A 20,284-nucleotide genomic window follows, 5' to 3' on the forward strand; every position below is an offset into this window, starting at 1 on the left:
GCAGCATTGGCATCACGGTTTGTGCCTGCCAAAGCTGCATTGCCATAACTCGTCACAACAATGATGTAGTGCCTCATGTAGTCACTCCCAGGTAATCTGTTTTTTTTTTTCCTTCAGCAGTAAATAGCATGATTTTTGGAGGAATTCACAAACAAATTAATGAATCATTTAAATGAAGCAATAGCCACAATTTTTTCAAGGCATATATGCTTTCTCAAATAGCTCTAGGAAGACCTGGCGTGCTGTTGTGGCTACAGTAGTCCAGGATATGTGAAAAGCAAAGTCTTTTTTGGTAATCTCTTTTACTGGACCAACTACTGTATAGTTGAAAGAGCTGTTAGACAAGCCTTTGGGCACAAAATCAAGTTTCTCTGACATTTCTTCCAGATATGCAGTTGGTCCAATAAAAGAGATCACCGGACAAGCCCTTGAATCTAGTAAGAAGAACTTTTTCAGGATAATGCGGGACAAGGTTGTAGTCATTCTTTTGTAGCTATTCAATGTATGTGTACATTTTTCTGAAAAGACAGCTCTAAATGACCTGATAGACTTTTGTGTCTGACATTCTGCCTTTCTATCAGATTGTGTGCCCATTTGCCCAGGCACCATCATCATGGTATCTGAGTGCCTCATGAGGCTTCAGCCAAGGTCCAGATGTGAAAAAAAATCCAAGAATAGTAGAAAACATTAATGCAGCATCTCTCCCCACCAGCTAAATTTGCCTCAGGGAAATGACTGAGAGGAGTGGCACTGGAATGGGACATTGGAGACTAGGATGCTGATTGCAGCTGTACTAGTGACTTTGTGTGTTTCTTTCCACTCTCATCCTTTGACTTCTGTCAGCTGAGAGAGTGAGCTCTTTGGAATAGCTGCCTATCTATGTCCAGCATCTGCTGTGGCAAGGGTTTGAACTTTGTTGGCAAAGGAAAAATTGCCTTCACTATGGCATGTCTGGCACTTCATCCACCTGATACCTCAGTACCTCAGAACTGAAATGGGCTGCTGGGAAGCTGGGACCCATTGCTAAGTGGGAGTTAGTTACTTAGAGAGAGGCTGTAGTCTCCTTGGGCTTATTCCTGCTTTGCTTTGCATGGCTAAATGGCATGTATGCAGCTGTGTAACTGCAGCTTTGGGAACTTGTGCAGAGTTTGCAATTCTGTTTCCTACAGAAATGGGGGTTGGAATTGCCCTCCATGTGTACTGTCCTGAAGGAAGTTCCTTCCTTTTTTAACCCCCAAACCTAGTTATTAGGCTATTAACCCAAGAAGCAGGAGACCCCAGTTTAAACTTCCTTCCCAGTGCCTCTCAGCATTGTCTAGAGTATTTTCCATCTACCCTTGAGCTGATAAATAGCACTGGGAAAATGTCTTCACCGGTTGCTTTCTTCCCATCCAGGAAAGCAGCCACCTCACTGACCACTGCATTTTTTAGCTAGCTGGCTTTCTTCTGGTTTCCTATGTCTCTTGGCTGCTTCGTGGGCCAGCAGGATTGGAGAGGCTGCACACGTGTCTGCATTGTACTATCTGGTAGCTTGGTGGCTAGAGCCGCATCAGGCTATGGGCTAGTACCAGTGGGAAATGCAGATTCCAATCCCCAGCTTAAGGGCAGGCTGAGCACCAAAGACTCCTGATCACTGAGTGAGTGCTTCAGCTGTGCAGTTAAACCATGAAAGAGCCCTTTGTGAGTAGTCAGTATGCTTAATGGACATTTGCATAATTGCAAGCCCAGAGGTGAATTTCAAACTGTGCATAAGTGCCCAAATCCGTAGTCATGCAGCTGTCTGCTATCAGGGGTGCAAAGAACAACAGAATCTAGCCTTTTTCTACTGTATCCTTCTGAGTAATTGCTTTTCTTATTGCTCCCTTTTGTTCCTAGGTCGGACGTGATGAGGAATCTCTCTGGGGGAACAGCACCTCGGTGTCGGAGTTCATCCTGCTGGGGTTCTCCAGCCAGCCCAAGACGCAGCTGCTGCTGTTTGTGCTCTTCCTAACTATCTACCTGGCGACCCTCTTTGGGAACAGCCTCCTCATCACACTTGTCATTAATGACTCCCGTCTTCACACACCCATGTACTTCTTTCTGGCCAACCTTTCCTTTGTAGACATCGGCTACACCACCACCACTGTACCCCAGATGCTGGTCCACCTCTTCTCCACAAAGAAAAGTATTGCCTATACTGCCTGTGTTGCGCAGATGTACATCTTCCTTTGTCTGGGGATAATTGAATGTATACTCTATGCTGTAATGGCCTATGACCGGTATGTGGCCATTTGTCACCCTCTGCGATACACGGTCATCATGAACAGGTCAGTTTATGTCAAGATGGCCATCAGCTCCCGGGTATCTGGCTTCCTCTCTGCAACGATTCACACAGGCTTCACCATGAGGTTGCCCTATTGCAGCTTCAGTGAAGTCAATCACTTCTTTTGCAAGGTGCCAGCCATCTTGAAGCTGGCCTGTGCAGACACACGCCTCACTGAGCTGGTGATTTTTGTGATGGCAGTTATACTGCTCCTCACCCCACTGTCTTTGATCCTAATCTCCTATGTATTCATCCTGGAAGCCATCCTGAGGATCAGCTCAGCTGAGGGGAAGATCAAAGCCTTCTCCACCTGCACCTCACACATCACTGTTGTGACTCTCTTCTACGGTGCTGCCATGTTCATGTACGTGCGCCCAGCCTCCAGCTACTCACCCGAGCGGGATAAAATGTTTTCCCTCTTGTACAATGTGGTGTCTGCCCTCCTGAATCCTCTTATCTACAGCCTGAGGAACAAGGAGGTCAAAGGAGCCGTACTCAAAATGATGGGCAAGACGGACCACTGAGTTACGGTGGAGGAGGAATGGTCCAGTGGCTCTACAGGATGAGAGTGGAGGGGAGGGGATTTTAGTAATTCATTTCCAGTGGAGAATAAAAGTCATAATGTGTGCCTATCTTTCCATTCCTGGAAGGTAGAAAGTAGGGCTGTGTGAAGCTTCGGGTGGTGACTCGATTCGGAGGAGATTCGGCCTGATTCGGTGGCCAAATCTCCAAATCCGAATCGAATCAGGGGACCAATTTAAAGGTATGAATCGATCCAACGCTCTCCGAATCTTCGGCAAAGATTCAGAGAGCTTTGATGATGTGGACAGTCTCTGGTGACAGCAGCAGGAAGCCGCAGCCACTCCGAGCTGGTAAGTACTAGGGGCAGGAGAGGTGGGGGCTGGGGGAGAGGGGAGGGGACCATGGGGGGACCCCTGCCAGCCCCCCGACCCCTGTCCACTCCCCCAGCGCCCCCATGGCTGCCCCTGCCTGCCCCAGCTCGGTACTTTTAAAAAAATCCCCGGTGCCCAATTTGATGCTCCTGGGCGGGGGGTGATCCTCACTGCCCCACGCTGCATGGGGACTCTGCATGAGCCCCCTCAAATCCCCCAGCCCTGCTCCTCCGGTCCCCCACGGCTGCCCCACCGGCCAGGGCTTTGGCTTCTTAAGAAAAAAGAAGCCGAGAAAAGCCCGGGGACTTAGCGCTCCTGGTGCAGCCTTGGGGCTTTGGGGGCTGCTGCAGACCCCCCACATGGCGGGGGGCAGCGGGGATTGCCCCCCCCAGCAGAAGCAGTGAGTCCCCGGGTTTCTTCAGGTTTTTTTTTTTCTTAAAGGGCTGGAGCTGGCCTCTGTGGGACACCTGTGAGGGGGCTGGGGGTGGGGGTCTCATGCAGAGCCCCCCATGCAGCGTGGGGCAGCAGGAATCAGCCCCCACCTGGCAGCACCAGCTGAGCTGGGCCTTTTTTCCCCCCAAGTGCTGGGAGCTGGGGCGGGCAGGGTGGCCATTGCCAGGCTGGGAGAGGGGCGGGGGATGGACCTGGCCTGGCTGATTCAGAGATTCAGAGAGTTTCAGAGATTTTTCATAGAAAATTCGGATTGGAAGGGACCTTAGGAGGTCATGCAGTCCAACCTGCTCAAAGCAGGACCCTCCCCAACTAGATCATCCCAGCTAAGGCTTTGTCTAGCCGGGACAAAGGATGGAGCTTCCACCACCTCCCTGGGTAACCTGTTCCAGCGTTTTACTACCCTTCTAGTGAGAAAATCCTTCCTAATATCTAACCTAAACTTCCCTTGCTGCAACTTGAAACAGTTGCTTCCTGTTCTGTCATCTGTCACCACTGAACAGTCCAGCTCCATCCTCTTTCAGACCTCCTTTCAGGTGAAGGCTGCTATTAAATCCCTTCTCAGTCTTCTATTTTCTGGACTACATAAGTCCAGTTCCCTCAGCCTCTCCTCATAAGTCATGTCCCTCGGCCCCCTCACCATTTGTGTTGCCCTCCACTTGACTCTCCAATTTGTCCACTTCCTTGCTGTAGCGAGGGGGCCCAAAACTGAACACAGGACTCCAGATGTGGCCTCACCAGTGCTGAACAGAGGGAAATAATCACTTCCCGTGACCTGCTGACAACACACCTGCCAATGCAGCCCAGTATACTGTTAGCCTTCTTGGCAACAAGGACATGCTGTTGGCTCATATTCAGTTTATTATCCATTGAAACCTCCTGGGCCTTTTCTGCAGAGCTGCTGCCCAGCCAGTCAGCCCCCAGCCTGTACCGGTGCATGGGATTCTTCCCTCCTAAGTGCAGGACCTTGCATTTGTCCTTGTTGAACCTCATGAGAGTCCATTCAGACCTATTCTCCAATTTGTCTAGGGAACGTGTAGATGAAACGGGGGTTTACTTCATCCGAAATTTAAGTGGTGGGTTTTTAGAAACACCGCTTCAATGTAGGGCAAAGTAAACCCCTGTGTCGTGTACACCCATGTCTTACCTGCCTCTCTGGCGGTGGGTAGTGGAAGGCGAGCTGCTGGTGGGTGGAGAGGTCCCTGGGTTCAGGGGGGGCGAGGGGCAGGGCTAGTGCTTCCCTCTGTGGCAGTGGCGGCCCCCCCCCCCAGGCAGCACCTGCTTGTGGGCACCCGGCTTGGGCGGTCGTGGGGCGCACCACGGCCGCAGAGGCAGGGATCAAGTGCCTGCACAGCTCATGCAGACAGGCAAGCTCCAGCGGGAAAAAACAAAGAAGATCAGGCTCGCCACTTTTTTTTTTCTTTGCTGGAGCCTGCCTTTCCAGACTGCTGCGAGGCTGCCTGCATGGGCTGCCTGCACAGGTCCTGAGCCGCACAGAGCCCGGTGCTTCTCTCCACAGCTGTAGGGCAGCAAACTAAAACTCTTCAGATGTGTTTTAGTTTGCTGTGCCCCAAAATAATTTAATGCACATTATGCCTCTGAATGTGCTACAGCGGCTGGAATTAATGTGCAATACGCTGCAAACGCATGCAAACACCAACGCCATTGAAGTGGTACAAAAGCATTTAACTCACCTTCAAGTGTTGTGCACACATGCCTCTTGTTTCATCTACACACACCCTAAGTCACTCTGAATCCTAGCACTACTACCCTCCAGGACATCTACTACTACCCACAGCTTTGTGTCATCTGCAAGCTTGGTGCGGGGGCACTCTATGGCATCTCCCAGGTTGTTGATGAAGGCATTGAACAAAACCAGCCCCAGGACCGATCCCTGGGCCACTCCACTTGATACCAGCTGTAAACTAGACATTGAGCCATTGAGTACTACTCTCCAGCCAGTTTTCTACTCACCTTACAGTTCATTCATTTCACCTGTACTTCCTTAGTTTGCCTGCAAGAATGTTATGGGAGACTGTATCAAAAGCCATGCTAAAATCAAGGTACACCACATCCATTGGTCTTCCTGCATCCACAGAGCCAGTCATCTCATCAGAGAAGGCCATCAGGTTGGTCAGGCATAAATTGCCCTTGGTGAATCCATGCTGACTGTTCCTAATCACCTTCTTCTCCTCCAAGTGCTTAGAAATGGATTCCTTGAGGATCTGCTCCATGATATTTCCAGGGACTGAGGTGAGGCTGACTGGTCTGTAGGCCCCTGGAGTCTCCTGTTTTTCCCTATTCTTTAACATGGGCACTATGTTTGCCCTTTTCCAGTCACGTGGGACCTTTTTTGATAGCCATGAGTTTTCAAAGCTGATGGTCAGTGGCTCTGCAGTCACATCAGCCAACTCCCTCAGCAACCACGGATGAGTCCCATCTGGCCCCACTGACTTGTATATGCTCAGGTTTTCTAAATAGTCCCTAACCTGTTCTTTCACCACAGTTGGCTGCTCACCTCCTCTGCAAACTGTGCTGCCAGGTGCAGTAGTCTGGGAGCTGATCTTGCCCGTGAAGACTGAGGTGAAAAAGGCATTGAGCAGTTCAGCCTTTTCTGCATGGACCTCGACACAGTTCCAGTGTAACTTCTTATCTGATGCTTGCTGGTGCTCAGGGCACAACTGGATGCCTAATGGATGCCTTTTCTGCATCCTTTTCTGCATTTGGTGAGCATATAACCTTGGGAGCAGAATTAATGTTTGGGTCCCGTTGCCATTTGTACAATCGTTTAAAATTGACATGAGGGAGCCAGCCGAAAACCATCTAAGGCAGAACTGTTAAGTTGCAGCTCCTGCTTTTCCTCTTAATCCCTCCAGATTCACTTTTTGCTTTTTGGCATGTCATCTTGTTATTCCCCCTTTCATTGACTGAATAGGAGTGTAGGATCTTGTTGGATATGAAAACAGACGCGTTACATACAAAGAGGTGCTAAAACAGGTCACAAACCCTTTAGGGCTTTTGATGTTTGACGTAAGACTGAATTCCATGGAGACATACAGGATTTTACATGCAGTCGCACCCTCAGCTACTAGACTGGGAACCGTCCCAGGAACAGCAGATTGTTTCATGCCTACAGGTAGGACCTGATGCTGAGTTCCTTTGATTGTCTGTGGTTGAATTAAAGCTCTTCAAATCCAATTCTGCTAGGTGTTATCAAGCAGGGAAATGAATTCCTAAAAAGTATTCTAGTGCTGGAGAATATTCAAAAATGCCCTGGTGTGAATACCTGCTTCCAGGCTGCTCATTTCATTGCATTCTTGGTGTATTACGTGTGAAGCAGTGTCATAAAACAAGGAGGATTACTGACTGAAAATGATATGGTAATGATTGCTGGCATCAATATGTTTGAGATCACATACCTCACAAGTCTGACTCCCAGCTTATTTTGAACTGTGCCTAGAGCTCAGGCCTCTCACTTCCGGAGAAAATGCTCTAACAACTGGCCCGTGGTGGGAGGGGTGATGGTAAGCAATGGTAGCTTAGGGCCTATTCATTAGAAGACATAAAAAAGACACGACAAGCTCAGACCAGTGCTTTTGCTAAGCAGTTTTTGCTCTGCAGTGACAAAGCAGTATGGGAAATACAGAAATTCAACTTGGGTGACTAGGGGATGAAGACATGCAGGAGATGAGAATGGATGAAGTTCACGGAGGCAGCCCGGCATCTCTAGGGCCCAGAGATCTCAGTTACTTACTTAAAAGGGAAATTTAGAAAGAAAGCCGAAGTCCAGAAAGGGACTTAAATGTCTTGATGTTGAGCTGTAAAGTGCCTGACTTTGGTCTCTGCCACATGTTACACTTAAGACATGATTCACTAGTTTATCACATCTTAACTTGTAACCCGGTTGCATGTTAAAGAAATTAAAGGCGTCATAAAACAAGGAATGAACAATATAATGCCACAAAAATGTATAATAATGTTATGGCTGGTTCCTATCATGCCATTAATTGAATGTGGATTTCACACTGTGGGTTAGGAATGGAGGTTCCTTGTGTAAAACATGGTGAGGAGTAGGAAAATGAAAGCTCAAGTCCAGAAAGGGACTTACGTGTCATGATTCATAGATTCATAGATTCATAGATGTTAGGGTCGGAAGGGACCTCAATAGATCATCAAGTCCGACCTCCTGCATAAGCAGGAAAGAGTGCTGGGTCTAAATGACCCCAGCTAGATACTCGTCTAACCTCCTCTTGAAGACCCCCAGGGTAGGGGAGAGCACCACCTCCCTTGGGAGCCCGTTCCAGACCCTGGCCACTCGAACTGTGAAGAAGTTCTTCCTAATGTCCAGTCTGAATCTGCTCTCTGCTAGCTTGTGGCCATTGTTTCTTGTAACCCCCGGGGGCGCCTTGGTGAATAAATCCTCACCAATTCCCTTCTGTGCCCCCGTGATGAACTTATAGGCAGCCACAAGGTCGCCTCTCAACCTTCTCTTGCGGAGGCTGAAAAGGTCCAGTTTCTCTAGTCTCTTCTCGTAGGGCTTGGTCTGCAGGCCCTTGACCATACGAGTTGCCCTTCGCTGTACCCTCTCCAGGTTATCCGCATCCTTCTTGAAGTGTGGCGCCCAGAATTGCACGCAGTACTCCAACTGCGGTCTGACCAACGCCCTATAGAGGGGAAGTATCACCTCCCTGGACCTATTCGTCATGCATCTGCTGATGCACGATAAAGTGCCATTGGCTTTTCTGATGGCTTCGTCACACTGCCGGCTCATGTTCAACTTGGAGTCCACTAGGACTCCAAGATCCCTTTCCACCTCCATGCCACCCAGCAGGTCATTCCCTAGGCTGTAGGTGTGCTGGACATTTTTCCTCCCTAGGTGCAGCACTTTGCATTTCTCCTTGTTGAACTGCATCCTGTTGTTTTCTGCCCACTTGTCCAGCCTATCCAGGTCTGCCTGCAGCTGTTCCCTGCCCTCCGGCGTGTCCACTTCTCCCCATAGCTTTGTGTCATCTGCATACATGATGATGAGCTGTAAAGTGCCTGGCTTAGGCCTCTGCCACATGGTTTACTTAAAACATGATTCACTAGTAAATCACATCTTAAGTTGTAACTTGGCTGTATTTAATAGCACCGTAAATCAAGGAATAAGGCACAACGTTATTCCGCAAAAAATGTGTAATAACTTGATGATACACCAGGCTCCCCCTCCGTTGTTAATTTTGCATGATGGGGTCTGATGTTCAATCCCACCATCACACCTTCTGCCATGCATGTGTGTCATGGGAAGAAGGGTGATTGTGTGGCTTGTACATCAGGTGCCATTGTGCCTTGACCTAAACATCTGGCAGGGGTCTTTTGGTTAGCTGGCATCAATAGTAGATTCTACATCCTGGGTCAGGAATAGAGATTTCTGTTTAAAACACAGTGAGGGGTAGGAGACAGCAAATGGAGTTTACAACAGGCAGCACTGACCAGAGAGCTGCTGGAGGCAGAAAAGCACTGAGTCTGCCCTGCTGGGTTGCTCTCTTCAGGTCCCAGGCCTGGGTGCTCGCTGTTGTGGAGTCCACTCTATGACTCTCCATACAGAGAGAGCCCCTTCATCCTCCTGGCATTTACAGCCCAGAACCCACTGCTGCAGGTCGGTGCCTATGTGCTTTGGAAGGAAGGGAGCAGAGGTCAGTCTTTTCAGTAAAATAGGTTCAGACATGGTGGCCAGCCATGATTCCAGTCCTTTGCTCCCATTTGTTCCATAGGTTTCTGGTTTTGCAGCACCTACCGTTATTTTCAAGCATCTAGTTGGTCTAATAAAGATATCACCTCTACCATGAGGCCTGATTCCTTTTTTTTGTTTTGCCATTGCATTCGTCTTAATCTAGTAATTTTGTTTTAATTGAATGTTTGGATAATAAAACCCAGGAGAGGACTAGAAAGTTACAAGTTGCTTTTGCTATTGATGACTGACTTTTTTAAATAAATGACTTAGGGATTCAAAGCTAGCTTTGAAATAATTGAAAACGTTCTTGAGTTAACTCATAAGCTTTCCAGTTTATGCAGAGAGCAGTGAAACTGGGAAGAGAATGAATCTCTCTAAACCTATATTTCTTGCTGATGAAAAAAAAGGAAGGATAATAACCCCATAGATTCACATACAGAGGACTAAAATTGCTAGCTCCCCAGTATGCTTCTAACTGGATCAAACTAAAATTTTTAAAAGTTATAATTTTAACTTTGTGTTCTCTTGAAACAAAATGTAGCTATGAAGTTAGTAATGAGTTTGCCATTCAATTTTATTTTACTGGTAGATCTACTAGTAAGCTGCTTCATTTATCTTTTGGAATTATTATTATTTTTTCTTTATCTGCCATATATGATTGCCATCCAGGCAAAGTTTTGCACAAGTAAAGAAAGATTTAGCAACTATTTTGTCCTTGGTCTGAGGAATTCATTTATGGTGATCTATTGCCTGGTACATCTGGATCATGGATTTTGGTAGCTGAAGGAAATATCCTGCTCTCTCAGGTGGAAAAGGAGAAGGAAGGTAAGTGGCATTTCCTGTGAACTGTGCTGGGATGAAAATACTAGACTGAGGGGTGTAGATACTGAACACTAAGGTTAGAGGAAAAACAAAGAATTGGTATTAGTGAAGGTGAGGAACAGAATACAAGCATATCTTCAAGTATGGGCATTTAATATAGGCCTTTTCCGTGGCCCTCTTGCTCCATAATTGTCCTCTTGCCTCTTCCTCTCATGCGCTGGCACTGGCTACAGCTGGAGGCAGGCAGTCAGACAAATAGACCAGTAGCTTGGTCCAGTTTGGGAATTCCTGTGCTCCTATGAATAATCAGGAAGGAGCTGGAATGGCTGGATCATTGGTCTAATCCAGAAGGAAAGGACTAGGGGAGATGGATAGTGCTTGAGTGTAGGTGCATTGGAGTGAGTTTCAGTACTGAATACCGTAGAGTGCATGTCCTTCATTAGAGGGTCTTTCATTGAATGGCCAGCTAGTCTGATTTATGTTGCTGTTCCTTGTGACTCTTGCAGTGCCTCTCTGCTCTACTCAGCATCCTGTTAACAGTTCCTTGTACTTAGGTGTGTTTCTGCCCAATTGAAATCCTGCATCATAGGTCAGAGTCAATGAGAAGTGATGAGTACATTGATGCACTTTGCTGTGCCAAGGGAGCCATGACCTGGCTGTTTCTGAGACAGGTTTGCAGTTGCTTTGGGTCAGTGGAGAAATGCAGACCTGGACCCCCAAGCAGAACAGGGAAGTGGCTCCACTTTGTTTTGCTGTTGGCCATTCAAGCAATAGAGTTCAGACGGTCAAAGTGGAGATTCCCTTAGGGAATGATCTGCTTAAGAGCATGGAAAGACTGCAGGACTATAGCAGGTCAGAAATTTTCCAATACCAGTTAGTCGGTTTTTTTCCAGTAACTATCTTGATTTTCTGAGGAACTTGTGAACAAATAATGAATCATTTTAATTAAGGAATAGCCACAATTGTTCCTTCAAGGAATATATACTTTCTCAAATACCTCTAGGAAGACCTGGAGTGCTATTGTAGCTATGAAAGTCCAGAATATATGTGAAAAACAAGGCTTTTTTTGTTAACATCTTTTATTTGACCAACTGTATAGCTGAAAGAGCTGTTAGACAAGCCTTTGGGCACAAAATCAAGCTTCTCTAACATTTCTTCCAGGTATACAGTTGGTCCAATAAAAGATGTAACTGGATAAGCCCTTGATTCTAGGAAGGAGAACATTTTCAGGTTGACTACCAACAAGGTTGTATTAATTCTAGCATATCTATTTAGTGTATTTGTACATTTTTTTCTGAAAAGAGAGCCCTAAATGACGGGATAGAGATTTGTGTCTGACATTCTGCCTTTCTATCAGTTTGTGTGTCCATTTGTCCAGGCACCCATCATCATGGTATCTGAGTGCTTCATGAGGCTTCAACCAAACTCTAGATGTGAATAAACCCAAGAATAGTGGAAAACATCAGATTGGCATCTGCCCCCACTACCCACATTTTCAGCAGGAGAATGACTTAGACGAGAGGCACTGCAATGGGACGTCGGAGACTAGGTTGCTGGTTGCAGCTGTACTAGTGATCTGGTGTGTTTCTTTCTCCTCTCATTCTTTGACTTCTATCATTTGAGACAGCAAGCTCTTTGGAACAGGAGTTGCCCATCTAGGTCCAGGATCTGCTGTGGTGACGTCTTGATCTTTGTTGGTTAAAAAAAATAGCTTTGACCATGGCAAGACTGTCACTTAATCGGTGCAGTATCTCAGAATCGAAATGGGCTGCTGGGAAGCTGGAATCCTTGCTAAGTGGGAGTTAGTTACTTAGATAGAGGCTGTAGTTTCCTTGAGCTAATTCCTGCTTCGTTTTGCATGGTGAAATGTCATGTATGCAGCTGCATAACTGCAGCTTTGGGAACTTGTGCAGAGTTTGCAATTCTGTTTCCTACTGAATTAGGGGATGGAATTGCCCTCCATGTGTACTGTCCTGAAGGAAGTCTCTCCAATGGTTTACTCCCAAACCTAGTTATTAGGGTATAAGCCCAAGGAGCAGGAGACCCAAGTTTAAACCTCCCTCCCATCTTCTGTCCTTCAGCATTGCCTAGAGTATTTTCCATCTACTCTTGAGTGGATAAATAGCACTGGGAAAGTTTCTTCACAGGCTGCTTTCTTCCCATCCAGGAAAGCAGCCACCTCACTGACCACTGCATTTTCTAGCTAGCTGGCTTTCTTCTAGTTCCCCATGTCTCTTGGCTGCTTAGTGGGCCAGAAGAATTGGGGAGGTTGGGGAAGTGTCTGTATTGTACTATGTGGTAGCTTGGTGCCTGGAGCAGCAACAGGTTATGAGCTAATACCAGTAGAAAATGCAGATTCCAATCCCCAGGTTCAGGGCAGTCTTAGCATGGACTGAGTGCTCCAACTGTTCAGTTTAGCAATGCACAATGTCCAAATTAGAGACAAGAGATAAGAGACAAGAGCCCCCTGTAAGATTTGAAAATCATAACCTGGGGGCTTCTCTGATAAGATTGCTCCTTCATTTAGGTGGACTTGTTAATCAATGAAATCAAAGTCCCCCTGCCCCAAGAGTCAAAGTCTAATTTGTACCTTGGCCATGGGAGAGCACTTTGTTATCATTTGTTACTGATTAATGATACATTTTTCCCAGACTATTATTTCAGGCTTTCCAGGCTATGTGCATACCTGCATAAGCATAGGATACTGTGCATGTGTGTAGTTAGGATGCTCAACACACATGTGCACACTTGCAAGTCCCAAGGTGAATTTTAAACGATGTAAGTGCCAAAATCTGCAGTTACATGGCTGTGTAAATGCCATTGCGGGATGCAAAGCAAAACAGAATTTAGCCCTTTTGGGTTTTATCCTTCTGCGTGATTGCTTCTCTCACCACTCCCTTTTCATCTTAGGTGGGAAATCATGAGGACTATTACTGGGGGAACAGCACCTCGGTGTCGGAGTTCATCCTGCTGGGGTTCTCCAGCCAGCCCAAGACGCAGCTGCTGCTGTTCGTGTTCTTCCTAACTATCTACCTGGCGACCCTCTTTGGGAACAGCCTCCTCATTGCCCTTGTCAAGACTGACTCCCGTCTCCACACACCCACGTACTTCTTTCTGGCCAACCTCTCCTTCCTAGATATCAGCTACACCACCACCACCGTTCCCCAGATGCTGGTCCACCTCCTCTCCACAAAGAAAAGCATTTTCTATGCTGCCTGTGTTGCGCAGATGTTCATCTTCCTCTCTCTGGCAATAATTGAGTGTATACTCTATGCTGCAATGGCCTATGACCGGTACGTGGCCATATGCCACCCTTTGCGCTATACCATCATCAGGAACAGGTCAGTCTGCGTCAAGATGGCCATCAGCTTCTGGGTATCTGGCTTTCTTCTTTCCATAATGAATACAGGCTTCACCATGAGGTTCCCCTACTGCTTAAATGAAATCAATCACTTCTTTTGTGAGGTGCCAGCCATCTTGAAGCTGGCCTGTGCAGACACACGCCTCACTGAGCAGGTGACCCTTTTGATGGCAGTTATACTACTCGTGACCCCACTGTCTTTGATCCTAATCTCCTATGTATTCATCCTGGAAGCCATCCTGAGGATCAGCTCAGCTGAGGGGAGGTTCAAAGCCTTCTCCACCTGCACCTCACACATCACTGTTGTGACTCTCTTCTACGGTGCTGCCATGTTCATGTACATGCGCCCAGCCTCCAGCTACTCACCCGAGCGGGACAAAATGTTTTCCCTCTTGTATAATGTTGTGTCTGCCCTCCTGAATCCTCTTATCTACAGCCTGAGGAACAAGGAGGGCAAAGGAGCCGTACTCAAAATGATGGGCAAGACGGACCACTGAGTTACGGTGGAGGAGGAATGGTCCTGTGGCTCCCGGCTCCTCGGTTCTGGATCCTGGTCTGGGAGGGGAGTGGGGTTTAGTGACTTATAGCCAGTGGAGAAAAAAGTCAGGACGTCTGGCTATTTCTCCGTTCCTGGAAAGTACAAAAGTCTCATGAATGAGGGCAGGGTGGGGATGGGAGTCAGTACTGTTGGATTGTCTTCTTCAAAATGAGAGAGAAATTGTATCTTACAGGCTACAGTCACGGGGACTGCAAATCAGATCACCTAGATCTGGGCCAGACTGACAATAAAACTTTCAGAAAGATAAAAGTCTACCTTCAAAACCCAGGAGTCCTGACTGGTTATGCCTGTGAACCACACTGATCCTCAGGCTTGATCCACTCAGGTTAAATGATTTGAATCGTTATTCAAGTGGTAGAACATTTTCAGAGAAACTCTCAGGACATATGAAAATCACTACTGCAGTCATCTCTTTTAGACTTAGGTAAGGTCACATTTTTGCCAGTATAGCCATGTTGGCTGGGGATGCGAAATAATCATAAGCAAAATCCCTCTTTAGGACACAGGGGGTGCATCTACACAAGACACTTAGCGCACAGCAGCCTACTAACACTGCGCAGTAGTGCATCACAGCATGGACAGTGCTAATACGCTCCTGTGCAGTCTTATTAGGCTACTGTGCAGTAGTGTCACTAAAAAGGCATTCGCTGGCACTCCTGCACAGTTCCTCTAGTTTCTGCATGTTTAGCTAGTACTTCATTAAGCAAGTACTAAATTAAATGTGCAGTAACTACTGAGCATTAATGAATGTGTAGACACACCCAGAAATGCTTCCAAAAGAGGGCTTTTCCCAGCTTTGACTGAAGTTGTTCAAAGACGTTGTGTAGCCAGTCTGGTGATAAAGCCTCTTCTGTCAGTATATGCTCTGTCCTCACAAACCAACACCAGCCACTCTCAAAATGTCTCTCTTTGATATGCTTGCAGGCTGCTAAGGTGGGTGGTCTCACAGTGGCTTCACTGCTTCATTTCTGGGATTATCTCATGAGACTTGGTGGGATGACATTATCCAGGAGAGCGCCCCTGGTAGTGCCAAGGGTCAGGTGTAGATGCACCCATTATGGCACAATATAACTGGGCAGGTACAGCTACTGGGGCCAAGGCTTTATACTGAAAGCAAACTCTGGAGAGCCTGAGTTGGTGTTGGAAGCAATATATGTCCTTCTTTGTTCCCCCAAGGCTGAAATTCACCCTTCTGCTAAGAACCCAACAAGATATATAGTCCATTGACAGGGTTCTGCCCACCCAGAACTTACCTGGTTTTATAATAGGAGGAAACTGCTGCACGGACACAAGGCATGTTCAAATTAATGCAATGGTGCCCATGTACGAAGTTAGACCGCAGTTACTAAACGTGTAACCAAAGTGGTGCAACTTTCTGTGTTTATTGGTTTTGTATTTGTTCAGACATAACTTCTCACAACAGGAGCAGCATGGTACCTAGTCTTTTTTTTGTGCTCTTGAAGAGGGAAACACATTAATGAAGCTGAACTTCATGAAAAGAGAAATGTCCATTAATATATTGGTTCAGTTTATTCTAGTTGGTTTCTGAGACTTTTGCTAAAAATGGCACAAATATTTGGTATTTGCATGTTGCAGCCACTTGTGATGTTGCAGCCAGGTATTTGTGATGTTGCAACCATGATGATCTAGGAATTACGTGAAAGGCAAGGGTTTTGGAGGGTGATATCTTTATTTACTGCAGAGTTATTCCAGATGATTGTTATGCATATCCTTGGGCTATTAAAACAGGAAACATAATTTCATAATTGCCAGGTGAAAAAAATGTTTTCCAAAAGTACTAGCTATTATAAAAGGTCAATTTTTCACCTTTTACATTTCCTCCTTTTTGCAATTCAAGGTAGTGGTAATGATGGGGAAAAATGCAAATGCAAAACTTGAAATGAAAATAAAAAGTGTTTTGTAATCTCAAAATGAACTACTTTAAGTAATGTTGCACAAGTTTGGGGCATCGTTTGAACTTCATTATTGGTGCTTGTGCATGGATGACATTTGCAATCAAGAGAGCTCAAAGTAAAGGAAAATACAAGAAAATCTCAACTGGTTAGTGAACCAAGAAATGTATATTTCAAGTTGTGTTTTCTCAGAAAGGGCACATACGCTGCCCTAAGGATGCTGCAGTAGAAACACCAGTAGACTAACTCCTTCTTTTTACACAATATAAAAAAGAGACATCACAGGTAATTATTTCCTACATATATAATTCCAGTGTTGGTTACATTACATATTCAGTGCATTGGCCTTTGTTAATTTTTCATATGCCTTCTCCAACTTCATGATGTATCTGTAAAAGCCTTGTATAGGGAGGTATTAGCTTTTTAGTGGATGACACTTTAGATCAGGGATGTCAAGCATACAGCTCTTAGGCTGGATCTAGCCTACAGCACCACTCTATCCAGCCTGCCCAGGTACTATAGACTGTAAGGTGGATAGAAAACTGGCTGGAGCATCAGGCTGAGAGGGTAGTAATAATGGCTTGATGTCTAGTTGGCAGCCAGGATTAAGTGGAGTATGCCAGCGGTCGATCCTGGGGCTGGTTTTGTTCAATATGTTCATCAATGACCTGGAAGGTGGCACAGAGTACACCCTCAGCAAGTTCATAGGTGACACCAAGCTGTGGGGAATAATAGATATGCTGGAGGGTAGGTCTAGAATTCACAATAACCGAGACAAATTGGAGGACTGAGCCAAAAGAAATCTCATCTGGTTCAACAGCACCAAGTGCCACGTCCTGCACGTAGGACGGAACAGTCCCATGCACTACTACAGGCTGGGGGCCTTCTGGCTGGGCAGCAGCTCTGCAGAAAATTGCCTGGGGGTTACAGTGGACAATAAGCTGAATGTGAACAAACAGTGTGCCCTTGTTGCCAAGAACGCTAACGGCATACTGGGCTGTATTGCTAGGAGTGTTGCCAGGAGGTCAAGGGAAGTGATTATTCCCTCTATTCAGCACTGGTGAGGCCATATCTGGAATAATGTGTTACGTTTTGGTCTCTCCTCTACAGAAAGAACGTGGACAAATTAGAGAAAGTCCAGTGGAGGGCAGCAAAAATGGGTCGGGGGCTGGGGCATATGACTTCTGAGGAGAGGCTGAGGGAACTGGGCTTATTTAGTTTAGGGAAGAGAAGACTGAGAGGGGCTTTAATAGCAATCAGTAACTACCTGCTGGGTGCTTCTAAGGAGGATGGAGCTAGCCTGTTCTCAGTGGTGGCAGATAACAGAACAAGGAGCAACAGTCTCAAGTTGCAGCAAGGGAAGTTTGCTCTGACTCTTATTCACTTGCACAGTTATGACTTGCCACTAGAGGTTTGGTGAGCAGGGGCAGGACTTGGAGCAGGACCCACTCACTAGTCCTGCTGGACACGGAGCGTACCCATCACTGCATCAGTTGCAGTGAGAGAAGCTTCCCTGGGGCTCTCTGGTCTCACTGAAACCAACTCAGCAGCTCTGCACTGAGGGCAAGGCTGTCAGGACTTAAGCCTGCCGGCCCTGCTCCCATTACAGAGCCACTGGACTGTTTCAGCCAGACCGGTGCGCTCCGGGCTTGCTGCCCTGGATCGTGCTTGCTCTGAGCTTCATGTAGCCTGATGCTTTTTTCTTTGGAGCTCAGGTAGTGCTTGTGTCCCGTGCCTCCGCTTTTGGGAGGCACCACTCTGCCCAACCTCCCCAAGGGGTGAGGCGCTGTGCCCAGCTCTGCTGTGCCCCAGCATCTCTGCTTGCCGTGAGTCAGGAGCAGCCACTGCATTCTGGGATACTGGTGGACTTAAGCTTGGGCAGAATAGCTGTAGGAAGCGGCTACACAGCAATGGAACAGGAACAACATTAGGCGGATTGAAGATAATCCTGCCCTGGAGTTTCATAATTGTAAATGGAACAACGAGTGCTTTAAGCCACTATAAGGTATTAACATGCGGCCAGCTCAGGGGTTCAAAGATCTAGATGGGAGAGTCCTGAAATGTAAACATCAAGTCCTGGCTAACTGACCGCAGAACAGCATTTGTCCCAGATTTCCCTCGACGCAGTTCAGCTGGAAGACGGTGCTGGAGGGAGCGAGTGCCAAGCCCAGCGCCAGTGGCGGTGGCAGCCAGGAGGTTGCAGAAGCAGCAGTAAATGGGGCTGGGGTCAGCTGGGTGCAGAGGGTGCCCTCTGGGGTGGTGGCTGTGGTGCGACCTGTCCCTGATGGCTGGGACACTGCCCCTGACTCTGCTGTGTCGGCAGGTGGGCTCTTGCTGCCCGCCTGCCCACCCCTATTGCTTTGTGTGCACTCAGGTGTGTGGCACGGGGGCTGTGGGCAACCTGTTCCCCTGGGCTGGCAGCAGCAGTGACAGCACGGGGGTGGATGGGGGAGATGTGCTCCCCTCTGCGGGGGTTATGGCAGGTAGTGGGGTGGCACCACATGACACCCCTACCTGGCCACTGGCCTCATGTGTCCCTCTTTTGCATTTTGAAAAGGCGGTCACTCTAAAGACAAGTTCAGGAACAGAATTCCCTGGGCGTGTAAGCATCTGAAGTGCCACACAGATGAGCACAAACAGCCACTGAGATGACCCAGGAGGAATAGACCGTCACCCTTAGAGCCCCGTCACATCAAACTTTGAGCGCATGTTTTATCTGAGATGACAGTAACCATTACCGGGCCGTATTAAATGTTAGAACGTGTTCTGAATGTTTGCAGGGGGGCACGTACTATGATTTCAGCCTGTTCTGGGCAGGGCTGGAGCCAGCTGTCATGTCCCCCTCGCTCCCCCTGGACACTGAACCCAACACAGGTGCCACAGCTCTCACATCTGCCTGTGAGGATGTGCAACCCCTGCACCCAGAGCCCATGCTCTCCCTGCCCCATACCCGGCACTGCCCAGCCTAGGAGTGCCTTCCCTGGCACACAGGGGCAAGATGAGGCTCTGCCACTGGTAGTCCTGAACTGGCTCAAGTGAGGTGGCAGATCTGGAACTGACAATCAGGAATTCAAAACTCTGATGCTGTCCTAAGCCTGGTATCGACCAAAAAATATAAGTCAGGAGCTTGCATTTCATAGATTCATAGATGCTAGGGGCGGAAGGGACCTCAACAGATCATCGAGTCCGACCCCCTGCATAGGCAGGAAAGCGTGCTGGGTTCAGATGACTCCAGCTAGATGCTCATCTAACCTCCTCTTGAAGACCCCCAGGGCAGGGGAGAGCACCACCTCCCTTGGGAGCCCGTTCCAGACTGTGGCCACTCAAATTTAGATGAGAGAGACAATTATAACTACAGTTAGGCAACAGTGGTCAACCAAAGCCGTCCTGCTTCAGTCTGTTCCACTGTTTCAGCAACAACAGACACTTTTCCTAATTCTGAAATGAACTCATTCGACTTTACTGCAATTTCAAGCCATTGCTATTTGACTTGCCCTCTGTTTTGATTTCATTCTTCATTACCAATGCTTCAGACATTTGAAAACCGCTCTTCTGCCTCCCTTCAGTTGCTTTTTCTGCAAGCTAAACATGCTTATTTTTCTCAGCCTCTCTTTGTAGAGCTTCCCTTTCAAACCCTTTATTATTTTGTTGGGCTTTCTTTAGCTTCTCCACATCCTTTTGAAAATGCCCAGAACTGCATACAAGCCTTCAGATCAGGGGTGACCAATCTATGACATGAGTGCCACAAGTGCGGTGGGTGGCCTCTATGTGGCAGATCAGGGGGGGACAGGCAGCAAGCACAGTGGTAGATAGGGCAGGGAGCAAAAAACAAAGCAGCAAACTGGGCAAGGAGCACAGGAAAGGAAATAGAAAGCAGATCAGGCAGGGAAACACAGGCCTGGGAACAGAAAGCAGGATAACAGACTGAGCAGCAGGAGAGGACTGGCAGTTGGGGAGGGTGTGGGGGTAATTTTGTGGTATACTTGCCCAAAAGGTTGTCCCCCAGTGCTCTAGATGAGGCCTATCCACCACTGATTAGAGCGGCACTACCACCTCCGGTGTCTTAGAAACTTTTATGCAGCTACATCACGTTGTTGATTCAGACTGGATCACAGGATCCACCAAAACACCAACTCTTCTCAGCAGTGCTGCCATCCAGCCAGTTTTTCCTGTTCTTTATTTGTGCTTTCAATTGTTTTTCCTCAGCTGTAGTGCTTTGAATTGGTCTGCTTTGAACTTCATTCTGTTGTTTCTAGTCCAGATCACCGATC

General features: G+C 47.4%; 2 protein-coding genes across 2 annotated transcripts; both read left to right on the forward strand.

Moving 5' to 3' along the window:
- Positions 1–1,665: 1,665 nt before the first annotated feature.
- Positions 1,666–2,899, forward strand: LOC132243749 (olfactory receptor 2K2-like). The gene is made up of 2 exons (XM_059714137.1): positions 1,666–1,680; positions 1,876–2,899. Exons 1-2 carry the CDS (start codon positions 1,666–1,668, stop codon positions 2,824–2,826), a joined length of 966 nt encoding a protein of 321 aa, XP_059570120.1. The 3' UTR covers positions 2,827–2,899.
- A 9,708-nt stretch (positions 2,900–12,607) lies between these two features.
- LOC132243750 (olfactory receptor 2K2-like) lies at positions 12,608–14,121 on the forward strand. The gene is made up of 2 exons (XM_059714138.1): positions 12,608–12,649; positions 13,091–14,121. Exons 1-2 carry the CDS (start codon positions 12,608–12,610, stop codon positions 14,036–14,038), a joined length of 990 nt encoding a protein of 329 aa, XP_059570121.1. The 3' UTR covers positions 14,039–14,121.
- Positions 14,122–20,284: the final 6,163 nt, after the last annotated feature.

The sequence above is a fragment of the Alligator mississippiensis genome, chromosome 11 (genome assembly GCF_030867095.1).
Source record: "Alligator mississippiensis isolate rAllMis1 chromosome 11, rAllMis1, whole genome shotgun sequence".
Taxonomy (NCBI): Eukaryota; Metazoa; Chordata; order Crocodylia; family Alligatoridae; genus Alligator; species Alligator mississippiensis.

Excerpts from the sequence above, each read along its gene's own strand:
- LOC132243750 (XM_059714138.1), top strand. The coding sequence starts at position 12,608 with ATGTCCAAATTAGAGACAAGAGATAAGAGACAAGAGCCCCCT. Across the intron at positions 12,650-13,090 it reads ATAAGAGACAAGAGCCCCCT|GTGGGAAATCATGAGGACTA; the intron begins GTAAGATTTGAA and ends TTTTCATCTTAG.